General features: G+C 50.2%; 1 protein-coding gene across 4 annotated transcripts in view; it reads right to left on the reverse strand.

Moving 5' to 3' along the window:
- Positions 1-20,541, reverse strand: part of LOC129696414 (zinc finger protein 521) — a 317,936-nt gene that overhangs the window by 152,944 nt on the left and 144,451 nt on the right. For all 4 annotated transcript variants that reach the window (XM_055634288.1, XM_055634285.1, XM_055634286.1 and 1 more), the window contains exon 3: positions 15,852-19,171. In XM_055634288.1, the coding sequence (XP_055490263.1) occupies positions 15,852-19,171 (3,320 nt within the window). The remainder of the gene's footprint in view (positions 1-15,851; positions 19,172-20,541) is intronic.

Raw genomic sequence — 20,541 nt, forward strand, 5'->3', positions numbered from 1 at the left:
TGCTGAATGCCTCCGCTCAGTCCGCCTTAACCAAGCTGATCTCCCGGTGGCCCAGCACTTCAACTCCCCCTCCCATTCCCAATCTGATCTTTCTGTCCTGGGCCTCCTCCATTGTCAGAGTGAGGTCCAGCGCAAATTGGAGGAACAGCGACTCATATTTCGCTTGGGTAGTTTACACCCCAGTGGTATGAATATTGACTTCTCTAACTTCAGATAGCCCTTGCTTTCTCTCTCCATCCCCTTCCCAGTTCTCCTATCAGTCTTACTGTCTCCGACTACATTCTATCTTTGTCCCGCCCCCTCTCCTGACTTGTCTGACCTGGAAGGTCACCCATTCCTGCCTGTCCTGCTGAATTACGCCAGCATTTTGTGTCTACCTTTGATGCACTTCAATGCTGAGAACTATATTCCGCATTCTGTAGTATCTTATGTCCACCTATCTGCCAAACATTCACCCCCTTACCCATATCCACCTATCACTCGGCAGAGTTTATCCTGCCTCCTCCTCTCATCCAGGTTTATCCCCCCCACCACTATCACTCTGAAGAAGGGTCCTGACCCAAAACATCACCTATCCATGTTCTCCACAGATGCTACCTGACCTACTGAGTTACTCCAGCACTTTGTGTCATTTTTCTGTACACCAGTATCTGCAGTTCCTTGTGTCTAGAACTTTCCTCTCCTGCTTCTAGTTGATGGAACGTTGTTTGATTCAGTAGACGAGTGAGCAGTTTCCATAAGTCCATACATTCCGGGAGCAGTATTAGGCCATTCGGCCCATCAAGTCTACCCCGCCATTCAATCATGGCTGATCTATCTTTCCCTCTCAACCCCATTCTCCAGCCTTATCCCCATTACCCCTGACACCCGTAGTAATCAAGAATCTGTCAAAATCTCTGCCTTAAAAATATTCAATGACATGGCCTCCACAGCCTTCTGTGGCAATGAATTCCACAGATTCATCAGCCTTTGACTAAAGAAATTCCCTCTTTATCTCTTTTCCAAGGGTATGTCCTTTAATTCTGAGGCTGTGCCCTCTGGTGCTAGACTCTCCCACTAGTGGAAACATCCTCTCATATTCTATTTTCTCTTGTCTTTGGTTGCACTACAGACTTTGGCTGTGCACTGACATTATGGTTATTAGAGGATGTATGCACAACGGGTTAAATTATTTGGAGTAAGCGTCATTGCAAGTTTGAGATGAATTCACCGTCTAAGTACCACCCCTTGTCAGAAAACCTGTAACTCACCGCCACCTTAATTGCTTAAGGCGGATATTCCATTTATCTTTATAATTGGCACATTCAACAGATAATAATGTAGTTAATGGAAATTAAATCACATAATTTACGAAGCTTATAACTAGCTTAGCATGTACAAAAGCCAGAGCACATTTCTGAAGGCACCTTTAATGACTGAAATGATTGGCATATAAAACAGGATAAATTACTATCTTCCCTAATATCTCAATTATGTTTTCCACGTGTTAATAAGCATGGATAATCTAATTGTTCAACAATTCCTGATTGTTCGATATTACACACTGCCTGTTAGTCCTGGCAGGGAGAGGTTTAGGTTTGGGTTTTATACTTGTCACAGGCAGCGAGGTACATTGTAAAGATTTGTTTTGCGTGCTAAGCGATCAGATCACGTAATAAATAAGTTCATAAGTTCATGTCTAGGAGCAGAATTAGGCCATTCGGCCCATCAGGTCTACTCCGCCATTCAATCATGGCTGATCTATCTTTCCCCCTTAACCCCATTCTCCTGACTTCTCCCCATAACCCCTGACACCCGTATTAATCAAGAATCTGTCAAAATCTCTGCCTTAAAAATATCCATTGACTTGGCTTCCATAGCCTTCTGTAGCCATGAATTTCATAGATTCACCAACATTTCTCCTCATCTTTTTAAAGGTACGTACTCTGAGGCTGTGCCCTCTGGTCCTAGACTCTCCCACTAGTGGAAAATGCTCTCCACATCCACTCTACCCTTTCACTATTCGGTATGTTTCGATGAGGAACCCTTCTCATCCTTTTAAACTCCAGCGAGCACAGGCCCAGTGCCGTCAAACGCTCATCATATGTTAACCCACTTATTCCTGGGATCATTCTCGTAAATTCAAATGCTAAACTCGCGTACAAAAGGTAGAGTGAAGGGGAAGATACAGAGTGCAGAACATAGTTCAGTTCTCAGCGTTGTAGCGCATCAGTTCCCGAGACAAAGTCCAATGTCCGCAATGGGGTAGAGGTGAATGATCCAGGTGAGTGAGAGATTCAAGAGAGCCTCTTCCAACCTCATCAACTGTAGCCGGTTCTTGATATGGCCTCCTGTACATTGGCGAGATAAAGTGTAGACTCCGCGACCATTTCACCGAAAACCTGCGCTCGGACAATCAAGCCCTGCTACATCTCCCAGTTGCTAACCAATTTAACTCTCCTTCCCATTCCCATCTTGTGTGTAGGATGCAACCGCAGATGCTGGTTTACATCGAAGGGAGACACAAAAAGCTGGAGTAACTCAGCGGGACAGGCAGCATTTCTGGAGAGAAGGAATGGGTGACTTTTCGGGTTGAGACCCTTCTTCAGACTGATAGTCAGGGGAGAGGAAGACATAGAGATATGGAAGGGTAAGGTGTGAAAACAAGAGATCAAAGGGGATGATGTTCAAGGAAAATGTAGAATGGATCATTGTTAGTTGAGGGAAAGGTAACAACGTGGCACACAATCAGTAAAATTTAATCAGGCCATGGAAACAGATGGAGAGAGACGGAAGGCAAGGCTTAATTAAGTTGCAGGTCGACATTCACACAGCTGGCATGTAAGCTGCCCAATTGAAATATGAGGTGCTGTTCCTTCAATAGTATTGGGCCTCACTCTAACAATGGAGGAGGCCCAGGCCAGAAAGGTCATTATGGGAATGGGAATGGGAGTTCATGTGTTTAGCTGACAAGTCCCGCCCCTTTCAACGTCAAGTCCGTTATTGGACTTTTCTGTTGAGCGGCAGTCGGTTCATTGGCCTGTAGGCGACGCCGCCTTTCGGGTAGGTGGCGTTTGGACAGAGTGGCCATTCGGTAAGTTTGCTTTTAGGCAATGCAGCTTTTCGGTTCCTTGGGATTTAGGCGTCCCGCCCTTTCGGTTAGTTTGCATTTAGGCGTCCCATCCTTTCGGTTAGTAGGCGTTTCGTCTTCGGACTCTTTCGATTTATTGGCGTTTCGGCCTCGTTTCCATTCCGTTCTTTGGCTTCGACTTCTTTGCTTCGGCTTCTTGTCTGTCGGCGCCACGCCCGGGTACCATTTATGTTAACTTTTATGAAGTTGTGCGTCTTGTTGCTCTTTTAGTATGACCCGATGGTAAATCGAGTTTCACTGTACCTTAATTGGTACACGTAACAATAAAATACCCTTTGACCCTTTGAACAATTGCCGAGCCTGTGCTTGGTCTCGCTGATATATAGGAGTCCACACTTGAAACACCTCCTGCAACCGTATATTGTATCCGCTGTTCACACAAAGGGGTGGTGGGTGTATGGAACGAGCTGCCAGAGTACTCATTTGATGGACAACGTTTAAGAAACATTTAGACAAGTACATGGATAGGCCAGGTTTAGCGGGATGTGCGCCAAACACAGGCTGGTGGGACATGTTGGTCGGTGTGGGCAGTTGGACTGAAGGAACAGTTTCCACGCTGTGTGACGCTATGACTATGATCTTTCAGCCATGGTTGGCATTGTGTGGACGGTATGCGCAATGCTTCACTGACAATACAGACTGCGTCAAACACAAGATTTGTCGTTGCTTTTATACATAAATGGATGTACTCCTGCATGATGGACATCACTTATGTTCGGTTTTCCCCAATGGGGAAGAACGAGATTCCAGTTTCAATTCTTCATCTGATAACAGTCCCTTGTCTGCATCACTGAAATGAATTCATAAAAGGGAAATTCTATTTTGCGCATTTATTTATTTTTATTTGCGGGGAAAAAAGCAGCGGTAGAGTTGCTTCCTTACAGCGCCAGCGATCCGGGTTCGATCCTGACTACGGTTGCTGTCTGTACAGAGTTTGCACATTCTCCCTGTGAACGCGTGGGTTTTCTCCGGGCGCTCCGGTTTCCTCCCACACTCCAAACATGTGCAGGTGTGTAGGTTAATTGGCTTCTGTAAATTGTAAATTGTCCCTAGAGTGTGTAGGAGAGTGCTAGTGTACTGGGTGATCCCTGGTTTGCCCGGACTCGGTGGGCTGAAGGGCCTGTTTCCATGCTGTATCTCTGATGTCTAAAGCCTTGGCTCGGAGCAAAGGCTCTGGCATGTCAGTCACATACTACCGTCAGGCTCCTCAGCCTCTGATGCTCCAGACAAATGGTGCCTCTCCGCTACTTGCAAGAGCCTTTTGCTTCGAGCCAAGAGGGGGACTGAAATTTAGTCTCAATGGTTCAGGCAATGGTTCAGGACAGATGTGTAAAAATTCCATTGATCTGGATCAGATTCAAATTCTGCACATAATAACGAGAGGTAGGGAGAGATGAAACAGGTTAGTCCGTGCTCTGGGGCCGCAGACAGCTGGAGATCCCTCACAACAAATTAAAAAGCTTTGCACAATTTCCAGTTGCATAAAAATGTCAAAGACTCCGGCCCTTCTGGGAGATTTGAATGATTCAATTTACGCAGGTTTTGCGATGCTGGAATAAACAGTCTATTTATCGTCAGTGGTTGATGTGTCTCCTACTTCCTGAAGGCAGCAGGGAATGGAAGGGGAAGAGGGAAGAGGGAGTTGTAGAGGTTCAGAAGTTCATAAGTCATAAGGGCTGTAGATGGTTTCTGCATGCAACCTATAATGTAGCTACCTCATCACCATTAACACGCCCTCTCATATCAGTATAACTATGATCTCCTCCCCTCACCTCCTCCCATTTTGTCCTGGTACGCCTGAAGGCTGGGTGCAGCCAGTACTGGGACGTGTGTGCCATGTGCTATATTAAAGACTCTAGTAAAGGTTACAATGTGTCAGACTAAGCCCCCTTTACAAGGGCAAAACTAGGCCATTCAGCCCATCAAGTCTCCTCCACCATTCAATCATGGCTGATCTATCTTTCCTTCTCCACCCCATTCTCCTGCCTTCTCCCCATAACCCGGACTAATCAAGAATCTGTCAATCTTCGCTTTAACAATCCCCAACACTTGGCCTCCACAGCCATCTGTGGCAATGAATTCCACAGATTCACCACTCAATCCCTTCTCATCTGCTTTCTAAAGTGACTTCCACAGAAGCTGTGGCCTCTGGTCCTAGACTCTCCCACTAATGGAAACATCCTCTCCACATCTACTTCATCCAGGCCTTTCACTATTCGGTAAGTTTCAATGAGGTCCCCCTCATCCTTCTAAATTCCAGCGAGTACAGGCCCAGTGCCATCAAATGCTCATCATATGTTAACCCAATCATTCCTGGGATCATTGTCGTAAACCTCCTCTGGACCCTCTCCAACACTAGCACATCCTTCCTCAGATATGGGGCCCAAAACTGCTCACAATTGAGTGGGAGAGGACGAGGAGGCGGAGGAGGAGGAGGCGGAGGAGGAGGAGGAGGAGGAGAAGGAGGAGGAGGAGAAGGAGGAGGAGGAGGAGGAGGAGGAGGAGGAGCAGGAGCAGGAGGAGGGAGGGGGAGGTAAAAAGGGAAAGGTGAGGAGAGTTGGTTAAGGCATGAAAATAAATAAATCTCCTGGGCATTATATCCGAGGATACCGTGGGAAGTTCAAGATGGAATTGCAGCTGTCCTGGCTGCGATTAATGAATCATCATTAGACACGAGTGAGGTGTCAGAAGACTGGAGGGTGGCTAAAGTTGTGACTCTATTTAAGAACGGTTTCTACGTAAAAAAAGCCTGGGAACGGACTGGTGAGCCGAACATCTGTGGTAGGAAAATTACTAGAGAGGGTTCTGAGGGATAATATATATATGCATTTGGATATACAGGGGTTGATTAGGGATAGTCAGCATGGTTTTGTACGTGGGAGTTTTTTGAAGCAGTAACCAAAAAGGTTGTTGAAGGCAAAGCCATAGACATTGCCTGTGTGGATTTCAGCAAGATCTTTAGTAAGGTTCTACATGGTAGGCTGCCTTGGATGTCATAGAGTCATAGAGTGATACAGTGTGGAAACAGGTCCATCAGTCCAACTCGCCCACACCGGCCAACAATGTTCCAGCTACACTAGTCCCACTTGCCTGCACTTGATCCATATCCCTCCAAACCTGTCCTATCCATGTACCTGTCTAACTGTTTCTTAAACAATGGGATAGTCCTCGCCTCATCTACCTCCTCTGGCAGCTTGTTCCATACACCCACCACCCTCTGTGTGAAAAAGTTACCTCTCAGAATCCTATTCAATCTTTTCCCCTTGAACCTATGTCCTCTGGTCCTCAATTCCCCAACTCTGGCAAAAGACTCTGTGCATCTACCCGATCTATTCCTCTCATGATTTTGTATACCTCTGTAAGATCCCCCTCATCCTCCTGCGCTCCATGGAATAGAGACCCAGTTTACTCAAACTCTTTCTATAGCTCACACCCTTTAGTCCTGGCAAAATCCTCATAAATATTTTCTGAACCCTCTCAAGCTTCACAATATCTTTACTATAACAGTTTGCCCAGAAATGAACACAATATTCTAAATGCGGTCTCACCAATATCTTATACAACTGCAACATGACCTCCCAACTTCTATACTCAATATTTAAGAAGGAACTGCAGATGCTGGAGAATCGAAGGTATACAAAAAAGCTGGAGAAACTCAGCGGGTGCAGCAGCATCTATGGAGCGGGTACAGCAGCATCTATGGAGCGAAGGAAATAGGCAATGTTTCGGGCCGAAACCCTGCTTCAGACTCAATACTCTGACTGATGAAGGCCAAAGTGCCAAAAGCCTTTTTGACCACCTTTCTAACTGCAACTTGACCTTTGAGGAACCATGCATCTGCACTCCTAGATCCCTCTGCTCTACAACACTACACAGAGGCCTACCATTTACTGTGTAGGTCCTGCCCTTGTTCAACGTCCCAAAATGCAACACCTCACACTTCTCTGTATTAAACTCCATCAACCATTCCTCCGCCCACCTGGCCAATCGATCCAGCTCCTGCTGCAATTGTTCACAACCTTCTTCACTATCTGCAAACAACTCACTTTTGTATCATCAACAAACTTGCTAACCTTGCCCTCTATATGTTCTCATCCAAATCATTGATGTAGATGACAAACAGTAACGTGCCGAACCCTGAGGTACAGCACTAGTCACAGGCCTCCAGTCCGAGAAGCAACCTTCCACCATCACCCTCTGCTTCCATCCAAGGAGCCAAATTGCTCTCTATTCAGCTATCTGAATTCTTACAAAATTCTTACAAAATTCTTAAGGGGTTGGACAGGCTAGATGCAGGAAGATTGCTCCCGATGTTGGGGAAGTCCAGGACAAGGGGTCACAGCTTAAGGATAAGGGGGAAATCCTTTAAAACCGAGATGAGAAGAACTTTTTTCACACAGAGAGTGGTGAATCTCTGGAACTCTCTGCCACAGAGGGTAGTTGAGGCCAGTTCATTGGCTATATTTAAGAGGGAGTTAGATGTGGCCCTTGTGGCTAAGGGGATCAGGGGGGTATGGAGAGAAGGCAGGTACGGGATACTGAGTTGGATGATCAGCCATGATCATATTGAATGGCGGTGCAGGCTCGAAGGGCCTAATGGCCTACTCCTGCACCTAATTTCTATGTTTCTATGTTTCTATCTGTCCTTGGATCCCATGCGATCTAACCTTCCAGAGCAGCCTACCATGCGGCACCTTGTCAAACGCCTTACGTCCAAGTACACAACATCTACAGCTCTGCCTTCATAAACCTTTTTGCTCACGTCTTCAAAAAAATCAATCAAATTTGTGAGGCACGACCTTCCCATGTACAAAACCATGCTGACTGTCCCTAATCAGCCCTTGCCCATCCAAATGCCAGTATATGCTATCCCTCAGAATACTCTCCAGTAACTTACCAATGACAGATGTTAAGCTCACCGACCTATAATTCCCAGCATTTTCCCTGCAGCCCTTCTTGAAAAGAGGCACAACATTTGTCACCCTCCAGTCTTCCAGCACCTCTCCTGTATTTAAGGACGTCGTAAATTTCAACCAGGGCTCCCGCAATTTCATCTCTAGTTTCCCACAATGTCCTCGGATATATGAGATCAGGCCCTGGAGATTTGTCTACCTTCAAACACGGCAGTACCTTCAATAATTATTTGACAGTAACCCTGACTGCTCTCAAGACACTTCCAGTGACTGCTCCAATTTGCTCCGTCCTACTGTCTTTCTCCTCGGTAAATACAGAGGAGAAATACTCATTTAGGACCTTGCCCATCTCCTGTGGCTCCACGCAGAGGTGACCGCTTTGATTGCTGAGAGGTCCCACTCTCTCTCTAGTTACCCTTTTCCCCCTTATGTATTTATAAAAATCTTTTGGGATTGTCCTTAATGCAATCTGCCAGAGCTATCTCCTTGCCCCTTTTTGCCCTTCTGATTTCCTTTTTTAATTTACTCCTTAGTTCTCGAAACCTTTGACTAACGTCTCAATTTCCCATGGGATTCAGGAAGAGATAGCCAATTTGTTAGTGAAATGACTTCATGGAAGGAAGCAGAGGGTGATGGTGGAAGGTTGTTTCTCAGACTGGAGCAGGGTTCAAGGTCAGTTTATTGTCACGTATCAATTAAGGTGCAGTGAAATTTGAGTTACCATACAGCCAGACCAAGTGAAAAGCAACAAGACATACAGCCACATAAAATAAAGGTTAACATAACATCCGCCACAGCGGCTCCCCACGTTCCCCACTGGGATGGAAGGTAATAAAGTCCAATCTTCTCCCACTTGTGGTGTGCCCTAGGAATTCAGTGCCGGGCCCATTGCTGTTTGTGGGTCAGATCAACAATTTGTATGAGAATATAGAAGGCATGATTATTAAGTGTAGATGACACTAAAGTGGGTGGTATTATCGATAGCGAAGATGGCCATCAAAAATTGCAACAGGATCTTGATCAAGGAGAGGCAGTTGGGCTGAAGAATGGTTGATGGAACTTTAAACAGATAGGTGCAAGGTGTTGCATTTTCAGAAGTCAGTAGCAGGATCTTCACAGTGAATGGCAGGGCTCTGGGAAGTGTTGTAGAGCACAGGTATCTAGAAGTGCAGATACATCCCGTGCCCTCCATAAAGTTTTGGACAAAGACTCATCATTTATTTATTTGCCTCTGCCACAATTTGAGATTTGTAATAGAAAAAAATCACATGTGGTTAAAGTGCACATTGTCAGATTTTAATAAAGGCCATTTTTATACATTGTGGTTTCACTATGCACCATAATGTTTGGGACACAGCAATGTAATGTAAATGAAAGTAGTCATGTTTAGTATTTTGTTGCATATTCTTTGCATGCAATGATTGCTTGAAGTCTGCGATTCATGGACATCACCAGTTGCTGGGTGTCTTCTCTGGTGATGCTCTGCCAGGCCTGTATTTCAGCATCTTTAGCATGCCTGTTTTGGGGTCTAGTCCCCTTCAGTTTTCTCTTCAGCATATAAAAGGCATGCTCAGATGGGTTCAGATTGGGTGATTGACTTGGCCACTCAAGAATTGACCATTTTTTAGCTTTAAAAAACTCCTTTGTTGCTTTAGCAGTTTGTTTGGGATCATTGTCTTGCTGTAGAATGAACCACCAGCCAATGGGTTTTGAGGCATTTGTTTGAACTTGAGCAGATAGGATGTGTCTATACACTTCAGAATCCATTATGCTACAGGTGCACAACCTTTTATCCAACGATCCAAATAACGAAAACCTCCGAATAGCGACATTTTTTTCGGTCCTTGAAGGTCCTTGAAAACGTTCACCGAGGGCGGCCCGCAGAGGTGACAGCGGAACCTCCTGTCGGTCCTCGAAGAAAGGGGAACTAAATCCCCATTCATAAAAGAGGTGAGGGTATATTGCGCGGGAGGGTTAATAATTGACAATATGCTGCTACCTGCCCGCTGAGTTAAAACGTTCCCACGGTAGACACGATACACAGTGTATCGTGAGTCTTGCGTGGGAACTTTTTAACTCAGCGTGCAGGCAGCAGCAAATTGTCGCTCCCTTCAGTTTCACCCCACCTACACCCCTCTGCTTCCCGGCCATGTGTGTGACCCCTTCCCTCCCCTCTCCAGCTCCCCGCTCATTGCACCGGCGCGGGGGCTTTGCACTGTCTTCACGTCGGCGATGCTAGCAGCGCAGTGCAGTCACCGGAGACGTCAGGACCAACGGGACACCGCAAGCACGGAGACCCCAGAGACCCACAGCCAGCAGCAGCTAAGCCCCGTTCCAACTACAGAGGAAAACTGCAAACTGGCTGGAGACGTCAGGGCCACCAGAAGCCGCTCCCCGATGGGCCGCTACGGCGACAAGTGGCAGTTCGCCCACAGCCCGAGCTGCGCCCTCTCATCGGGACACCGACCCCCAGGCCCACTGCAAGCACGGAGATCCCAGATCAGCAACTCCAGCCCAGCCCCGCTCCAACTTCAGAGGAACCCGCAGTGTATGGGCAGAAGCTGATAGTGTGGAAGGTACTTCTTGTTCTTGGGGTCGCGCAGTTCGGGCTGTGGGCGAACTGCCACTTGTCGCCATAGCGGCCCATCGGGGAGCGGATTCCTCTGGAGTTGGAGGGGGAGGGGGGTATTGTGCTGTTTGATCGCCCCCTACTATCCCAGGGACAGGGAGACAGGACGTTCACCGAGGGCGGCCCGCAGAGGTGACAGCGGAACCTCCGGTCGGTCCTCGAAGAAAGGGGAACTAAATCCCCATTCATAAAAGAGAAGGTGAGAGTATATTGCGCGGGAGGGTTAATAATTGACAATCTGCTGCTACCTGCCCGCTGAGTTAAAAAGTTCCCACGGTAGACACGATACACAGTGTATCGTGAGTCTTGCGTGGGAACTTTTAAACTCAGCGTGCAGGCAGCAGCAGATTGTCGCTCCCTTCAATTTCACCCCACCTACACCCCTCTGCTTCCCGGCCATGTGTGTGACCCCTTCCCTCCCCTCTCCAGCTCCCCGCTCATTGCACCGGCGTGGGGGCTTTGTACTGTCTTCACGACGGCGATGGCTGCAGGTCAGTGCAGTCACCGGAGACGTCAGGACCAATTGGACGTCGACCACCAGGCCCACTGCAAGCACAGAGATCCCAGAGACCCACAGCCAGCAGCAGCCCAGCCCAGCCCCGCTCCAACTTCTTCTGCCGGGATCAAGGTGCAAACTCGCGACCTTGCGGATATGAGCCGAGCACTCTACCACTGAGCCAGCCATTAAAATCTACGCAAAAAAATTTCCATTCCGAAGACCGACAAATTCTGAATTACGAAAGGTGTCTGGTCCCAAGGCTTTCGGATAAAAGGTTGTGCACCTGTACTACCATCAGCAGTTGTATCATCAATGAAGATAAGTGAGCCAGTACCTTCAGCAGCCATACATGCCCAGGCCATAACACCCCCACCACCATGTTTCACATATGAGGTGGTATGCTTTGGATCTTGGGCAGTTCCTTCTCTCCTCCATACTTTGCTCTTGCCATCACTCTGATATAAGTTAATCTTCATCTCATCTGTCCACAAGACCTTTTTCCAGAACTGTGGTTGCTCTTTTAAGTACTTCTTGGCAAACTGTAACCTGGCCATCCTACTTCTGCGACTAACCAGTGGTTTGCATCTTGCAGTGTAGCCTCTGTATTTCTGTTCATGAACGGACAGTGGTCATTGACAAATCCGTGCCTGACTCCTGAAGAGTGTTTCTGATCTGTTGGACAGGTGTTTGGGGATTTTTCTTTATTATAGAGAGAATTCTTCTGTCATCAGCTGTGGAGGTCTTCCTTGGCCTGCCAGTCCCTTTGTGATTAGTAAGCTCACCAGTGCTCTCTTTCTTCTTAATGATGTTCCAAACAGTGGATTTTAGTAAGCCTAATGTTTGGCTGATGTCTCTAACAGTTTTATTCCTGTTTCTCAGTCTCATAATGGCTTCTTTGACTTTCATTGGCACAACTTTGGTCCTCATGTTGATAAACAGCAGTAAAAGTTTCCAAAGGTGATGGAAAGACTGGAGGAAAGACTAGGTGCTGAGATCACTCTTATACCTGCATTAAGGAGGCATTTAAACGCACCTGAGCAATTACAAACACCTGTGAAGCCATGTGTCCAAAACATTATGGTGCCCTGAAATGGGGGGAATATGTATAAACACAGCTGTAATTTCTACATGGTGAAACCAAAATGTATAAAAATGGCCTTTCATAAAATCGGACAATGTGCACTTTAACCACATGTGATTTTTTTTTCTATGACAAATCTCAAATTGTGGAGTATAGAGGCAAATAAATAAACGGTGGGTCTTTGTCCCAAACATTATGGAGGGCACTGTGGTTGCTCGAAAGTGGCGTCACAGGCAGATAGGGTGATTAAGAAGGTTTTCGGTACAGTGGCCTTCATCAGTTAGGGCATTGAGTATAAGAGCTGGGATGATATGTTGCAGTTTCACAAGACGTTGATGAGGTCGTATTTGTAAAATTTTACTCCGTTTTGGTCACCTTGTTGTTAAACTCAAAAGGATGCAGAGAAGCTTTGAGGATGTTGCCAGGACTCAAGGGCCTGAGCTAGAGGGAGAGGATGGGCAGGTTAGGACTTGGAGTGCAGGGGACAACAGATGATCTTATAGAGGTGAACAAATTCATGAGAGGAATAGATTGGAATCTACACATGGAATCTTTTGCCCAGAGTAGCAGAATCGTGAACCAAAGGACATAAGTTTCAAGTAACAGGGGAAAGATTTAATAGGAAACTGAGGGGTAACTATTTTACACAGTGAGTGGTGGGTATATAAAATGAGCCACCGGAGGAGGTAGTTGAGGCAGATACTATCAAAATGAAACATTCAGACAGGTACATGGATCAGACAAGTTTAAAGGGATATGGGCCAAACGCAGGCAGGTGGGACTAGTGTAGACGGGACATAGTGGTTGGTGTGGGCATGTTGGGCCAAAGGGCCTGTTTCCATGCTTTATGAGGTGAAGCAGCCATGCAGAGAAAGAAGGAAAAGAGGTGATTATAAGGAAAAGGAGGACTGAAGAAAGGTCTCGACCAGAAACGTCACCTATTCCTTCTCTCCAGAGATGCCGTCTGACCTGCTGAGTTGCTCCTGCTTTTTGTGTCTATCTTTGGTTTAAACCAGCATCTCCAGTTCCTTCCCACACAGGAGAATACTGTCCCCCTGGGAGTAGAAAGCACACGGCAAACTACTAGTGTTAGACGTTGCTGTGCTGTAAAGCTTGTGCTGCATTGCACTCACGTGGAGGTTCACCTGGTGCTTCGGTTTCCATCCACATCCAAACACACCCACCAAGCAGCTCAGTCCAGACACTGCCCTCTGAGTGAAAAAGTTGTCTCTCTTAAAACTCTCCCCTTTTGGGTGCCATCTTGTTTTAGAATCCTCTGTCCTTGGAAAACCCCAGTGGACGGCTCAACTGTAATCACGTATTGTCTTTCCGCTGACTGGATAGCACACAACAAGAAAGCTTTTCACTGTATCTCGGTACACGTGACAATAAAGAAACCTAAACTAAATACCTCAACCTTTCTATATTCTGCCATCCCTCCTCACTATCCTACACAGGCATGTAGGCAAGATGGATTCCATCCCTAACTAGCTGAGCTCTAAAGCTGATACATTTTAATTCCCGATGAATGCCATTTGACAGGGAGAATCTGAGTGTTAATAGATAGTCTATCAAGTCTCTCGCTCCTCAGCTCCCCCGCTCCTTCACATCCTCCTTCAGTTGCCACTGTGTTCCCGCCGTACAGCAGTGAATGGCCCTTTGAAAGTACTTACATGCAGTTGGAGAGGGAGTGCCCTGGGGCCTGCCGAGACAGATGCTACAGAGGCCTTGGAAATGCGCATCTCTCCTTGGTTTCTCCCTTCAGAAGAGCCCTGATTGTTAAGTAAAGTTGTGCCGTTATTTCCACCGTTCCGGTTACCAGTGTGATGAGCAGGTTTTCCGCTTCTGCTGGTGCACCATAGAATGCACCAGCTCCCCTCTGAATACAAGATGACGCCGGGCCAGGATCCAAAATGGCACCCAATCATGTTTCAAGATGGTGCACAGTCAGGATATAAGATGGCGCCTGGTTACGGGCCAAGATGGCACCGTCAGGATCAAAGTGGCGCCCAGTTCCGATCCAAGATGGTGCCAAGTTAAGATCCAAGATGGTGCCTGGTCAGGATCCAAGATGGCGCCCAGTTCCGATTCAATCTTACCAACTTCTACAGAGGCATCGTAGAAAACTATCTATTAGGATGCATCGCAGCTTGGTTTAGCGAAGGGATAGGAAAGATTTAGAGGGTTATGTGTCAAACACAGGCAGGTGGGACTAGTGTAGATGGGGCATCTTGGTCAGCATGGGCAGGTTGGGCCAAATGGCCCGTTTCTGTCCTGTACCACTCTATGACTAACTACTCTGTCCAAGGCCGCAAGAAATTGCAGAGAGTTGTGGATGTAGCCCAGTCCATCACACAGACCAGACTCCCCACCATCAACTACACCGACACTTCACGCTGCCTCGGGAAAGCGGCCAATATAATCAAGGGCCACTCACACCCGCTGTTCCCCGTTCCCTGTTCTTCCCTCTCCCGTCGGGCAGAAGATCCAAAAGTTTGAAAGCAAGTACCACCAGATTCAGGAACAACTTCTTCCCTGTTGTTAGACTCCTGAATGATCCTCCTGTAAGCTAAGGATGTAGTCCAAATCTTCCAACCTACCTCATTGCGGATATCGCCCGTTTTAAAATCTGCACTTTCTCTGTAACCGTAATACCATAATACTGTAACACTATATTCTGCAGAATGGTACTTTTCTCTTTGCAATATCTGTTGTACTTGTGTATGGTTTGAATGTGCTCATGTATGGTATGATTTGCATAGATAGCACACAAACAATGGTTTTCACTGTAACTCAGTCTGGTCTTACTATGGGATATGGAGACTGGAACTGTGCAAGATGCTCCCAGAGTGGTTTAACCCAGTATAGGGAGACTGCAGTTGTGTACAGTGTCCCCATTATGATCTATCAAGGTATACAGGGAACTAATCAAGGTATATGGTGACAAAAACTGAGCGTGGTGGTCCCAGTGTGGTTTGACCTTGGGATATGTAGACCAGAACTACTCATGTGGCCCTAGTGTGGTCTGGCAATGAGATGTGGTGACTGCAACTGTGGACAGTGCCCCTAATGAGGTCTCATCAAGGAATATGGTGATTGGGAAACATGCAAGGTGGTCCAATCCAGGGATATGGAGGCTGGCACTGTGCGTAGTGCTTTCGTTGTGGTCCGACCTAAAGAGCCAGTAACTGGAAGTGAGCATGGTGCTGCCAGTGTAGTTGAACCATGCGATATTGAGTCTGGAACTGTGCACGGTGCTCCTAATGTTATCTAACTCATGTGTATGGAGACTGGAACTGTGCGTGGCGCTCCCAGTGTAGTCTAACCAGGGGGTATGGAGACTGGCGCTGTGCAGAGTGTTTCTGTTGTGATCTAACCAAGGCATACGGTGCCTGGAGCTGGACACAGTGCTCCCTTTATGGTCTTGTACGTTGAGCACAACCTTGTGACACTTGGATCCCTGAAGCAACCCCACAGATTTCCGCGGATTTGCCAGCGTTCCTTCTCCCGGTGAGGCCACGTGTGGCTCTCCCATGCATGCCCCCCCCCCCCTCCCCCCCCCCCCCCCCCCCCCCAACCTGTCCTCCCCTGGCCCTTACCTCCTCTGGCTGTGCAGGGCTGACTTTGGCCATAGGCGAGATCTGGGGCGTCTTGGGGTGGTTGTTGACGTTGAGGGGCATCTCCTGGTGGACGGTCAAGGCGTGGCTCTGCAGCTCCCCCTCGCTCTCGAACTTGACGTTGCAGCTGAGACACCGGTGCTTCTGCCCGACGCCCTTGGGCTGGCCTGGGACGGGGTCGGGGACGGCCGGCAGGTGCCCGCCGTTCACCCCGGGGCTGGCGGGCTTGGCCCCGTTGACACAGGCGGCGCACAGGCCGTAGGGCAGGCCGTTGATGTCCAGCTTGACCAGGTCCTGCTTGGAGCGGAACTCCTTGAGGCATGACGCACACTTGTAGAGCTTGGGCAAGCTCTGGACGCGCTGGGCCGCCTGGACACCGGCCGTCGGGGTGTTGCCCGTCTTCTGCATGTGGAAGGTCCCGTGGATCTTGAGCTCCAGGGTGGAGGTGACAGTCTGCATGCAGACCACGCAACGGAAGCCCGTCAGGGAGTTCCTGAGGTCCGGGTGCATCTGGCAATGCTCCAGGAACTCCTCCTCGGACTGGAGCGGCGTCTTGCAGATGCGGCAGGTGCCCGTGTCCAAGCTCTTGCTGTGCGTCACCTTGTGCTCGGTCAAGGTGAGGAGGGAAGGGAACCTCTCTCCGCAAATGGGGCACATGTAGTGCTTGACGGGACCCACGTGGGTCTGGGTGTGCTCCTTCAACCCCGCCTCGGAGAAGAAGGTCCTGGAGCAGACGTTGCACTTGTGGTTCCCCTTGATCAGATCCGCCTTCTGCCTGAGCATGGCGCTCTCCCCCGGCCGGATGTTGTGGTCCCTCAGCTGGTGGTTCTGCAGCAAGGAGTCCATGGTGTAGGCGGCGCCGCAGATGTCGCACGCGTACATGGTCTCCGCCCCGTCCACGTCCTCCTCGCTCCCGTCCCGGCTGCTGTGGACCTCCCGGTGGTTGGCCAGGATGGTCCTCAGCTCGGCCGCCGACCCCTCCTCCTTGTGCGCGGGCACGTCGGAGGAGCAGGAGGAGGTGCCGTTGGGCGCCCGCTCCTCAAAGGCGCAGTGCTTCTCCCTCAGGTGCTTCTCCAGCAGGATGACGGCGTGGAAGGCCTTGCTGCAGAACTTGCAGTTGTACTTCTTGCTGTGGGTGGTGACGTGGCACTGGAGCTCCACCTCGGTGCCAAAGACCTCGCCGCAGAAGATGCAACGGTGCGCCTTGCCCCGGTGCTCCAGGTGGTTCAGCTTGACGTGCAGCTGCAGCTCTCCCTCGCCGGGGAAGTCCCAGTTGCAGGAGGTGCAGCGGTAAGCCTTCTTCTCGTTGCTGTGCTTGACGGCCAGGTGAAGCTGGACCGACACCTTGGAGTCAAAGATCTCCTGGCACAGGGTGCAGCGGAAGAAGACAAAGGTGTGCATGTCCAGCAGGTGCTTCTGCAGGTCGTCCACGGAGGTGAACTGCTTGTCGCAACTCTCGCACACGTAGTAGGTGGAGGTGATGGTGAAGTGGACCGTGACATGCTTGAGGAGAGCCTCGTGGGACGGGAACTCCTTGCTGCACTGCGGGCAAGCCGGCTTCCTCTGGGCACTGCCCAGGTGGGACTTCAGGTGGTTCTGGAAGCCCTCCAGAGAGGAGAACTTGGAGGAGCACTGGTTGCAGGCGTAGTCGCCCTGGTTTTGAGGACCTCCCTGGCCGGTCTTGACGGGACCTTGGTCCGAGCTGGCCGGGGAGAGCGGGCTGGACCTCCGGCTGCCCTCGTTGTTGTAGGCGAGGGCGAGGGGAATGTTCTTGTGGTTCTCCTTCACGTGCTTGTTGAGTTTGAGGATGCTGTTGAAGATGGGCGAGTTGGTGCAGTAGGGGCAGGAGTAGATCTCCACCAAGGGCTCCTTGGTCATCCCCAGCAAGGGCGAGTGGTAGCCGGGGGCCAGCGCCACCTCGGAGTGGATCTGCTGGATGTGGTCCTCCAGGGATGTCTCGGTGAGGAAGCCCATCAAGCAGTGCGGGCAGAAGAAAGCGTTGCTCTCCTTGGACACCCCTCCCAAGCCGTAGCTGTGGCAGCAGCGGATGTGCTCCTGGAGGCTGTTGAGATCTCCGGGAGCCTCGGGGCAGAAGTTGCACTGGTAGACCCTGCTGGGGGTCAGGATCTCCTGCTCGCCCTCGTGGGCCTGCCTCAAGTGCTCGTTGAGGTTGTACAGGGAAGGTAGACCTTCCAAGCAAAGCTGGCAAGTGTGCAGTTGCTCGGGCTTGTCCAGGTGCATGGTCTTCATGTGGTTCTGGAGCACGGCCAAGCTACTGAAGACTTGCTTGGCGCAGTGGACACAGCTGTAGGTCACCTTGGCCTGCTTGAGGAGAGGACCTCCGACACACCCTCCTCCTCCGGCCCCTTCCGTGGGGGGCTGGTTGCCCCTCTTCTTGGCCCGATGCTTGGGCAACTGGGAGGAGACCTCCGAGCCGTCGGCCGAGAGGTTGGAGTCGGGGGTGGTGCTGGAGCCCAGCGTGACCATGGATGGGCTGTCGCTGTGGTTGCTGCTGGTGCCTGCCCTCTGGTGGATCTCCATGTGAACGTAGAGCTCCTCGGCCGAGAGGAAGCATTCGGAGCAGATGGCACAGCGGGGGGCTTTGTCCCGGCCATGGGCACGGTCAAGGTGGGCGAGAAGGGAGCCCTCCTCGGCGAAGATCTCCGAGCAGCAGACGCACTGGAGGGAGGCTCGCTCCTCGGGGGGCGAGCAGTCGGGGTGACATTCGCCGATGTGCCTCTGGAGCTCCTCGGGCAGGTCGAAGCCCTCCTCGCAGCGGCCGCACTTGCGGGAGTCGGCGGGCTTCCAGATGGTGGGGCGGGCGGGCGTGGGCGCCATCTCCTTGGGGCCCCCCTTCTCGTGGACCTGCATGTGGCCGGAGAGGGAGCTGGAGGTGAGGAACCCGCGGCGGCACACGGCGCACTTGTAGGGCTTGCCGGCGGCGTGGGTCTTGAGGTGGATCTTGAGGTGGTCGCTGCGGGAGAAGGCGGCGTCGCATTCGCTGCAGTGGTAGCGCTTGTCGCCGGTGTGCAGCTTGACGTGGCGGTCCCGGCTGCGCTTGTGCTTGAAGAGGCGGCTGCAGAAGGTGCAGCGGAAGGGCAGCTTGTCGCCGTGGCTCTGCTCGTGGTGCTTCAGGTAGGCCAGGCGGCTGAACGACTTGGGGCAGAACTGGCAGGGGTAGGGCAGGCCCTCGCCCCCCTCCTCCTCCCCCCCCTCCGCACCCACTGGCGAACACTGACCCTTGCTGGACGGCGAGGAGGGCGGCCAGGAGCAGGGCGGGTCATCCTCTGCGTCACCACCGTCTGTGGGGGGAGAGCAGAGGTCAGAGGTTAGGGGTTAGAATCCACGGACGATCACACTCCCCGCGTCACTCACCCTCTCTCTATCCCAGTGTACGTGTGACCCAAGGCCCCACTGTACCTTTGACCCTTGTCCCTGGTACACCTGACCTTTGACCCCCCTGTACCAATCACCCTCGACGCTACTGTACATCTGACATGACCTCACTGCCTGCGACCCTTGATCCTGAACCAATGACCTTTGACTGCACTTTCAACCCCACTATATCAGTGACTTTTGCCCTCACTGTACTTGTGACCCTTGACCCTCACTGTACCCTCGATAACCCACTGTACCAGCGACCACTGACCCCCAGTGTAACAGTGATCATTGACCCACACCATATCATTGACCCTTGACCCCCACACTTTCAGTGAACTTTTGCCCTCATTGTGTCAATGATCCTTGACCTCTTGTGACTCCAGCGTCCCTTCAGTCTAAGGACATTTCTTGGTCACCACACCAGCACTCTCCACCCACTCCACGCCAGGTGTATGTCCGGCCTCCCCGTAACCCCTCCTCCCACTATCAAGGCCCACATCATCACCACTCCCTGGGGAAAGAGCATTCCTTCAGAGTTACCAACGTTCTTCCATATATTTATTGACACTATTTCCGTGTGTTGTACATAACAGAAAGCAACTTTTCGAGTTGCATCGCAGCTTGGTTTCAAGAAATTGCACGGAGTTGTGGATGTAGCCCAGTCCATCACACGCACTAGTCTCCCCACCATCGACTCCATCTACACTTCACGCTGCCACGGGAAAGCAGCCAACATAATCAAGGACCACTCACACCCCGGTCATTCCCTCTTCTCCCCTCTCCCGGCGAGCAGAAGATACAAAAGGTTGAATTCAGGAACAGATTCTTGTTTAAACCCCTTTTTCACGGGGCGACTAGACGCAAGAGGTAACCAGAGTTTAACATCGTGGCAACCTCGTGCGATAACAGTACGGCATTCGTGGACCACCGTGGACCACCGTGGCGCTAACGGCAGGTAATCGTGTAACTTGGGTACTCGGGAGAAAATTCAAGCTTGAATTTCTCCAAGAGTGACTTGTACACTTGTGGTTGAGCATTGCAACATTTTATGAATATCGTGGCCAGTGCGATATCCATAGTAACTCTTGCGGTTACCGTGGGAACTCCTGCGAACGGTAAACACGGAAGCTGGACAGAGGGGACAGAAGGTGAGTAAAAAAGGTGTTCTCAATATCGCCAATGGAACATGTGTCCATCGAGGACGTCCCACCTCATTGTCATTGTTGGAGAATCTTTTTAACAGGAACACGCAGAGATGGCTCCCAGAAAAGCTCAAAGAAAGGGGGTAAAG

The sequence above is a fragment of the Leucoraja erinacea genome, chromosome 4, assembly GCF_028641065.1.
Source record: "Leucoraja erinacea ecotype New England chromosome 4, Leri_hhj_1, whole genome shotgun sequence".
NCBI classification, from domain to species: domain Eukaryota; kingdom Metazoa; phylum Chordata; class Chondrichthyes; order Rajiformes; family Rajidae; genus Leucoraja; species Leucoraja erinaceus.